Source organism: Ciona intestinalis, chromosome 10, assembly GCF_000224145.3.
Source record: "Ciona intestinalis chromosome 10, KH, whole genome shotgun sequence".
Lineage (NCBI taxonomy): Eukaryota > Metazoa > Chordata > Ascidiacea > Phlebobranchia > Cionidae > Ciona > Ciona intestinalis.
In genome coordinates this window covers 2,709,337-2,718,488 of record NC_020175.2, presented here as the reverse complement: position 1 = coordinate 2,718,488, position 9,152 = coordinate 2,709,337, and the positions used below count along the sequence as shown (strand labels likewise).

Here is a 9,152-nt window from a genome sequence, read left to right as displayed (position 1 = left end):
GTAGTATAGNACAGAATACCATGCTTAATGTGACAATGTGAAAATTTGATAAATAAAAGCTGCTATTTTCTTAATTTATGTACTTTTTATTAATAAAAATAAAAATCCCATCGGGAAAGTATTAATAATATGATACTCTGCAATAAGCAAATGTAAAAAAATGGCCCCTACAAATAAAAATATGTGCAAATTTACAGAATGAAAAACAATTTAGACATATCATAATTAGACTTTATTTTATCATATACAATGATAATGTAAAAAGTTGTGCTATTTTCATAATCTTTTCACCTTTATTAATAGGGAAATACTTTCTTATAAGTAAACATATCAAATAATATCATATTCTGTAAAAAAACATATTAGTAGAGTGGGGGAAGCTGGGACAATTTTTCCTTCCATTTTCTAATCCCATTTGTTAGTAAACATACAGCATTTAAAGAAAATAAAACCACATCCTCACGACTCCCATAGACCGCTGTTAAATATTTAAAACAAGATCAGGATATTTGGAATTATTTGCAAAAAGTATTCAGTCTTCCCAAACCCCACCATATAAAAATGTTCTGTACAAATGGGTAAAAAAATACATACTCCTCAGTTATTTGAGCAAGCAGGAAGGTTGCTCCTGGTCTTTTATCGTCCCAACTAAAAGTTGTCATGGCTGATTCATCAGGGTTGTACTCGATATAATATTTGGACAACGTTAAATATTGTTCCTCGTTGGTTGCTTTGTACAACCATGCTGCCGCCCATGATAACTCGTCCCAGTATCCACTCCAGGATCTAAAGATGCAAGAATATACTGTAATTAATATATATAACAACAACTGTTGTTTTATTGTTATTTCTATGTTTTTTTGTTGATTACTGCAAGCTACTTTTCGTAACCAAAGGAAATAAATTAAAAGTTATTTTATAGATGTGGCACCTTCCGTTCTATTTTCTCATTCATTTGGTAGTAATCAAAGAATACCTAAAGAATTGTAAACTGTATCTTTACGATTTCCATAGACTGTTGTTAATTGTATAAAACAAGATTAGGATATTTGGATATTCTGTGCTAAAGGTGTCCAGTCTCCTCCCACCCTAGGCCTTACTATAACATATTAGTTAAGGATACAGAATGTAGCTTGCAGTAACACAAAAAAAGAGATAACAACAATAAAACAACAGTTGTTGTTAGTTGGAATAAAACACAAATGCAAATTAGAAACAATACAGATAGATTACTTTTTATTGTTGTTTTTTTTGTTTTTTTTCTCTCTGTAATTCTTGCCCAGTGCTATTTGTGACCCTCAAAAAATGACTTTGGTAAAAAGTTTAGTTTATAAAGTATACATGCACAAAAAGTACAAACAATGCTGTAAAACCATAAATCCAGTTTGAATATGCAAAAAAGATATACATGAAACAACTATGTAACTTTATTACAATAAATTACAGTTGCATAAAAACTGACCTTAACGAGGTTAAAACCATAGAAACAATATTAATATCTTTCCGTACATTATTTCATACCATAAAAAAATATCAACATACTTGTAATATTTCTTGGCTTGAGGGATACCATCATGGTACGTGCCATTATGTAAACGAGCAAAGTTGAACAATTCTCTTGCATGTTGAAGCAATATACTGTGAAGTAAAACGCACACATTGATACACACATAGTTTAAATAGAAATCATTTTAGTCTAGCAATCACTTTTCTGTTAGAGCTCTAACATCATAAACAAAAGATATTGGATGCTCTGTGCTACTACCATTGTGAGCGTATATTATAGAGATGGACACTTAGTGTTTACTAGTCTGACCCAATGGTTGGCAATAGGCTGTTCAAATAGTCAGTCATACAAAAAATCAAAAAACAATTACCAACAAAACTACATTAGGGGCAACTCTTAACCGAAAAGGTTGTGAATTAGGTTGTGAAAACCAATTACCATTGATGTTGTGAAAACCAATTTTATAATGATTGTTGTGTCCTTCATTTATTAAGTACACTAGCTTTATTAACTTGGGGTAAATTTAACCCTAGGGGGAATTTCCTCGTCTTAGTAAATGAGAAATTTATACATCGGGGATAAATCTAATATTCAACTTTGTTACAAGGGTAAAACATACAAGAAAAGGTTAAGAACCTTTGAACTACACCAATAAAGTTTGAATTAGAAGAATATGAATACCTTGAATAGTTTGTCCCTGTGTTGTTGAACACAATAGCAGTTGCTGCCATTGCAGCTGCAGTTTCAGCAGCCAACTCAGAGCCGGGTTTCTCGCGAGTTATTTTATATGAAGGACGACTCCCTGTTAAATCTTCGGGTCTTCCCCAATACACATCATCAATGTCACTGTTAGAGACCTGGCATGTAAAATTAAAATACTATTACATTTTCCATGACAAGAGCATAGTTTTTTTACCACACAAAACCTTATTATAATGGTATATTCCATATGGGTGAGGTTCTACAGTTAGGCATGGCAGGAAACTTTGTTTTAGGCCTTTTAGATAATAAGTTAGACAATAACCTAACACTGTCCGGCGCCGTCGTGTAGTGGTTGTCCGGCGCCTTGGTTGGCGCGCCTGTAACCATTAGGTAATGGGTTCAATTGCTCCAACCCAGTGGTCACTGATGGGTTGTCCAAATTATCAGCCATACATAAAAAAATGAAAAAATCCCAAAAAAATAATCACTTACAAAGTAACATACATGGTAACTCGTAAGCTGGCACGAGGTGGTAAACCCGTGTGATAACGACTGTCATTTTCCGGCCACGCGAGGATAAAGTAAGTTACATTCATTCATATTCATTCATTCATTCATTCATTCACATATTCTGGTTGTGCACTTTGTGGTTAGTATACTTTATTGGGTTAAATATATATATATATATACATATATAAATATACACATACCTCCATAGTAAGTTAAAGGCATGATATGCTCAACCATAGACCAGACTGTTGTAACACTATCCAGTATCACTTATCCGAAAAAATGAAAAAAAAACTTTTTTTACCTGTCCATAAAATTCAAATTCGGAAACATGACACTTAATAAAATAGTCCGTAGCCCACTTAAGTGCATTCATCACATTAGATATTTGGTGAGAAGCAAGATAAGCATTCCTAAACTCAAGCAAACTCCATGCAAGCTGTGTGGTGGTGAAAGCCATGGGAAATCCATATTTAACAAATCCACCATCTGGAAAAAAGTTGAAAATGATTATGTTTTTAACAAATCAACAAACATCCAAAAAGGATCTACCCAAAAAGTAGCATACATGGTAACTCCTAAGCTGACATAAAGCGTATGAACACCCGTGTTATAACGACTGTCGTTTTCTAGCCACGCAAGGATAAAGTAAGTTTCATTCATTCAAATTATCAGCCATACATAAAAAATCCAAAAAAATAATCACCCACAAAGTAACATACATGGTAACTTGTATGCTGGCACAAGGTGTATGAACACCCGTGTTATAACGACCGTCATTTTCCGGCCAAGCGCGAATAAAGTAAGTTACATTCATTCAATTCTCATTGCTACCTGTAAAGTAACCTCCACTTAAATCGATTTCTTGATCTTCCCCATCTCTCAAGCATGAGTGAGACCTCCATGGGATGCGGTTGCTTGGAGGAAGATGACCAGATCTTTGTGCTTCAAAGAAGAGGAGGGACTTGGTGATCACATCTCGAAGGTTGTATTTTAATCTTTGTGTGGATAAGTTTGGCGGAAGAGTAGTGCTGAATAAAAAAAAAAATATTTTTTTTACTTTTCTTTGTGAATGTCAATTTTGTTTCGCCATGGCCTGTTATAAGGACTGTGTTTTTGTTGCTAATTCCCTTCTCTCTTTTTTGCTGTAATTAATTTGACTTTTGTTATAGTAATTGAAAAAATAAAACTCTCATAGTACGGTTGGGTAACAGGAATATGCTTTTATTCTCTTTTCCCACTCCAGAAATAAACAAAACTGTTAAGGAGCGCTGTTAATATCGCCAGGAATTATGCAATTAAGGCCCTAACAGCATACCATCTTTTCCCACAGTACTACATTATGTTGAACCACAATTGTGACGAAAGCAACAACAAATCAGCAGAGCGGACCATGCAGTATTACTACACCATGCAGCATAACTACACTGAAGCAATATACATTATGGTTTAACTACAACATTTTCACTTATATTAATTCATATTACAACGTAGCCAATAGTCAGCCATTGCAAATCGGAATAGTTGCAATAGTCTAGACACTTAAGTAACTAATCAACAGAAGAACGGTGCATTCCAGGAAAAACAAGTCGTGGAACACAAGTTTTGGGAAATTTTCGTGGAACACAAGTAAGTTTGGAAAAACAAGTCGTGGAACACAAGTTTTCACTTACGTTAAAGGGTTTGTCGCCGTGGCTGGTCTGCTCGTAGTCGTTGTAGTGGTGATTCTCTCTGTCCACCATGGTCCTAGCGAAATCGGTGGGGTTGCTTGTGTTGTGGTTGTTGTAGTTGTTGCTCCAATGCTAAAAAGCAAGATTGAACGATTACCGGTAGCTGTACGACTGTCAAACGTACGAACATTGTCCGGCGCCGTGGCCTAGTGGTTTGCGTGCTTGGCTGTAACCCATCGGTTCTGGGTTCAAGGCTTGTCTTTGCTGCCGTTGTGGGCGCGTGTGTTTTTGGCAAAAAGGGGCAATTGCTCCAACCCAGCGGTCACTAATTGGGTTGTCCAAATTGTCACTAGTCAGCCATATATAGTAGGGTGGGAAAGATGGGACACCTTTAGCTCATAATATCCAAATATCTTGATCGTGTTTTGAACAATTAACAACGGTCTATGGGAGTCATGAGGATACGGTTTTATAATTCTTTGCATTTACTTTTTTTCTACCAATTGGGACGAGAAATTAGAATAAAAAGGTGTCCCATCTCCCCCACCCTACTATATGAAAAATCGACCACTCATAAAGTAATATATATACATGGTAACTCGTAAGCTGGCACGGGTATATATATGAAACAGAACATCCGTGTTGTAACGACTGCCATTTTCCTTGTCCCGCACCGATAAATCAAGTTCATTCAACATACTATACCACACTGAACCGATACAGTTTGGTATCCTTGTATAAAATACTGAAACCTTTTTAAACAAACCTGGAAGGACTTTCTCCTGTCACAGCGCGTCGAGAGCATTCTCCACACTTTCCTCGTTTGAAAGCATAGGAATGAACAAAACTTCTGCGGCCGGTGGCCTTACCGATGCTGTCAACAAAAAACAACAGTCTATAACTCTAATCTAAATCTAACCTCTAAAAAGACATCGTTTAAAGAACAGTTTGGTTACTCTCCTAATAGGAAGAATTTGTATTAAATGTGTTCACCTACCTCCTTGACAACCAAGCGACCGTCTTCCTGTAGAATCGATGTATAAGTGCCTGTTATAAGCTTTATGCTGTGCCACGAATATCTTATTTAGCGGATGTACGCCGAGCACTATGCCCTCGTGGACCTAAAAGAATAAATTTAATAAATCAAACCATCAGCTTCTAATGTTTCCATGATGTTATAAAAAATTCACAGGTGTGGGCTATACGCTTACAAGCCTACACGCATAGGGTTTTAACGGCGCTCACCTCAAAATTAAGAACTTCGATGTCGAAAGTTATGTACAACAGCCAACCGTAACGAAACTCTCGGTCGGCTGGAAAGGTAATTGTACCTCGAAAGCCTCCATCCCAAACGTCAGGAACAGCGAACTGTGCCTGTATGACTTCTGCTTCCGAAAATCTAAGCGGTAATATACACAGAACAATATAAAACGCGGCTTCAAACATACTCTTAGGGAATCTTAATTTCCATTTCGCTCAGAATTCAAATATAGAACTGTTTCTGACTCTCTGTGTACGTGTTCGCTGTGCGTTGTAGCCTGGAGCATTTTTTTAGGTGAGATCAGAAAGGGAATTTTCTCTGTCTAAGTTACGCCGTCCAACTAAACAGGTTTTTGATACTGTATAGATTGAGCCATACGCCAAACGTTTATGTTAATATTATTAATAGAACAGCATTCTTTGGGTGTTTGAAGAATATACCATTAGGTAACACATACTTGGCAACTCGAACTTTTGTAATCAATTTTTGAATACTTTTTTTGAGTAGCGTCTTGTAACGACTGTCGTTTTGTTGATATCCTTTTCTTCGCCGCTTTAACTAGCTTGAGATTGTTTTTTAGAAAAGAAGTTATGTAGTAGGGTGGAGAAAGATGGGACACTTTTCATTTTATTTTCCCGTCCAATTTGGTAGTAAACAAATAACGTTCAAAGAATTATAAAACCGTATCCTCACGATTATTATAAACCGTTGTTAACTGTTTAAAACACGATCAGGATATTCGGACACAATGTGCTAAAGGTATCCCATCTTCCCCATCCTACTGTACTAGCAATTCTACATACAAAAATACTATATATATATATATATATATATATATATATAAAATCGCATTAATTTTGAACTGCCTCATATGTTTACTAATGACTAAATAAAAACAACATATATATACGTGTTTAATCTTCCCCACTATACATTTTAAATGGGCAGTCTCATTGCAAAGTCGGTTACTAGCCCTAAACATAACTGCAAGAACTGTATGGTATTAAAATGCTATTCTGACTAAAGGTAAATACTTTACCTTCTTTGTTTCTTGTTTAAAACCTTCTCACATTTGAAGAAATGCGGAACTCCTACGAGTTTTGTAATTTTTGTCCATAAAATATTAACATTTGGTCACGACGTTACCCAGTGATAGGAAAATGTATAAAAACAATGTACCATCATAATACAGGTAGCTCACCAAGCGTGCTGGTCAACGGTTGATCTTGAAATAGGTTGAATCACAATTAAAGTATAGTAGGTAGGGGGAAGATGGGACATCTTTAGTACATAATATCGAAATATCCTGATCGTGTTTTAAACAATTAACGACGGTATATGGGAGTCGTGAGGATACAGTTTTATAATTCTTCGATTATTCTTTGTTTACTGCCAAATAGAGCGAGAAAATCGAATAAAAAAGCGTCCCATCTTCCCCTACCCTACTATATGTTTAACTGCTGTAAACATGTAGTTTGATACAATATCCAATGGGAAATTTGGAGTAGATTGAGTAGCCTATAGAATACACTTTTTGTGAAGCTGAATGCAGCAATTTACATTAACACCAATGCATTGCAACTTGGTATTGAAGTTTCTCAGAAGAAATAAACAATATTTTCTTTGTAAGCAACCGCATGCTAGTTATAAAACCGCAAACGTCGTAAGAGATTTTTGCATTGATAGAGACAAGGAGACAGCTTGACCAACACATTCACATAAAACTCTCCACGTAAAACACTCGCGCGATGTAATACTGAGTTCGTTCGGCCGTTACATTTGTAAGGTCGTCAAATACATTCTTATGATGTACCGTCAACCCGCGCAAATAAGCGCTAACTATTGCACTACTCGGATTTGAATGAGTAAAAAACAGAAACTATTTTGATGACAGTTGTTCAGATAAGTTGGCAAGGTCCTGAAATTTAGAAACCAATTGTCAAGAAAGTTATATTTTTTTAACTAAATGAATAAAGGTAACTTGTTTGGTTCTCGCCTGGCCGGAAAACGACAGTTGTTATAACCACGGGTGTTCTCTTTTATACACCTTGTGCTAGTTACCATGTATGTTACTTTGTGGGTGATTGTTTTATGGAAGGACATTTTATTTTGTTTTGTGGCTGATAATTTGGACAACCCAATTGTGACCACTGAGTACAAGTTCTTTTAAGTGTCTTGCCCAAGGACACATAAAGTAACAATGCAATCGCCTAAACCACTGAGCCACGGCGCCAGTCCCACAACCAATTAATGCAAAATAATAAAAATACTTTATTTTTTATCTTAATACATTGAATTCACCGTACTTGTTTAAGAGCCATGTTCTTCGTCATTTCTTCTTCCAACATCCTTGTGAGTTTCCGATTCAGCTCCCGGATGTTGGTGACATCTGCCTCCTCCTGCCCAGTGATGATGCTCCGAACTCGATTCCCAAAAGTCCGAGAGGCGAGCTCTTCATTGGAGGACCTCATTTTGTGAACATCTGCCAAAAATTTGAACATCATGGAAAAGTAAAACCAAGACATAGTATTAAAGTATTTCCAAGTAAAAAAAGTAAAACCAAGACATAGTCCAAAGTATTTCCAAGTAAACCCAGGTTTACAGAAAAGTTAAATCAAGTTCTTTTACATTCGTCACAACTTACAGTCCAGTTCTAATAACAGGGATAGGGTTGGTACTATGTCAATATATAGTATTAAAATTACAACGGTGCAGAATAATGCATGAACATACAACTGCAACATATGATGTTACTTTAGTGCAGTGATTTCTTAACTTTTTTTAAGAGCGCCTTCTGGACAAGGAACAGAATATCAAATCCCCTTTCGCCAAATAAAAGTAAAAGTTGTAAAACCAAGTCATTTTTCATTGATCACAACTTATAGAAGTTCAACTTTAACAAGAGCGGTGAAGTTGGTAAAATGTCATCAGCCTCTTGCAACGCAGAGCAAAAATACCCCCCCCCACACTTTTTTTAGTCAGCCCCCATTTAAAGGGGAAAAACCACCCCCCACACTTTTTTTAGTCAGCAAAATACCGCCCCCCACTTTTTAAGGCCCTAAAATGCTGGCCACCACTTTGAAAACCACAGACTAATATTAAAATTTAATACCTGCTCTTGTGTGATGAACATATTGTTGGAGGAGTTTTGTCTTCTCGACCAACTCATCCGCCATCGCTCCCGCACTCTCCTCTAGGTGCCGGACTTTTTCCTCTAGATTCCATTTCTCCTGTTGCACGGATGTGAGGCGAGAAAGAAGATCTCGGCTCTCTGCTTTGCTGACGGTTGCCGTGGCAACAGGGGTGGAAGAAAGGTTGCTGGTACCAGCCTATTCGGAAATTTTATTTTATTTGTAAGTGAAAAATTTTTTTTTTGGTGTTTGTAATGTTCGGCTCGAAGCACCGTTGGTTAGCTTGCCTTTAGTCCAAAGGTAATGGGTTCAAGGCTTTTCGCTGCTACCATTGTGGGCCTACGTGTCCTTGGGTAAGGCACCTAACAGTA

At 36.5% G+C, this 9,152-nt stretch overlaps 2 protein-coding genes across 3 annotated transcripts in view; both read right to left on the bottom strand.

The window, feature by feature from the left end:
- LOC100180615 overlaps positions 1–5,918 on the bottom strand; it is a 16,363-nt gene extending 10,445 nt beyond the window's left edge. The window contains exons 1-9 of the mRNA XM_026836234.1: positions 5,635–5,918; positions 5,387–5,510; positions 5,156–5,263; positions 4,393–4,521; positions 3,554–3,750; positions 3,024–3,208; positions 2,189–2,364; positions 1,543–1,638; positions 595–786 (exon numbers count right to left, since the gene is read on the bottom strand). Coding sequence (XP_026692035.1) covers positions 595–786; positions 1,543–1,638; positions 2,189–2,364; positions 3,024–3,179 — 620 coding nt within the window. The 5' untranslated portion in view covers positions 3,180–3,208; positions 3,554–3,750; positions 4,393–4,521; ... (1 more) ...; positions 5,387–5,510; positions 5,635–5,918. The remainder of the gene's footprint in view (positions 1–594; positions 787–1,542; positions 1,639–2,188; positions 2,365–3,023; positions 3,209–3,553; positions 3,751–4,392; positions 4,522–5,155; positions 5,264–5,386; positions 5,511–5,634) is intronic.
- Positions 5,919–6,721: 803 nt separating this feature from the next.
- Positions 6,722–9,152, bottom strand: part of LOC100178240 (GRIP1-associated protein 1-like) — a 15,142-nt gene continuing 12,711 nt past the window's right edge. Inside the window, exons 16-18 of one of the 2 annotated variants that reach the window (XM_018813790.2) lie at positions 8,763–8,979; positions 7,957–8,132; positions 6,722–7,568 (exon numbers count right to left, since the gene is read on the bottom strand). In XM_018813790.2, the coding sequence (XP_018669335.1) occupies positions 7,530–7,568; positions 7,957–8,132; positions 8,763–8,979 (432 nt within the window). In that variant the 3' untranslated portion in view covers positions 6,722–7,529. The remainder of the gene's footprint in view (positions 7,569–7,956; positions 8,133–8,762; positions 8,980–9,152) is intronic. The other variant, XM_009861665.3, reaches the window with a different exon arrangement.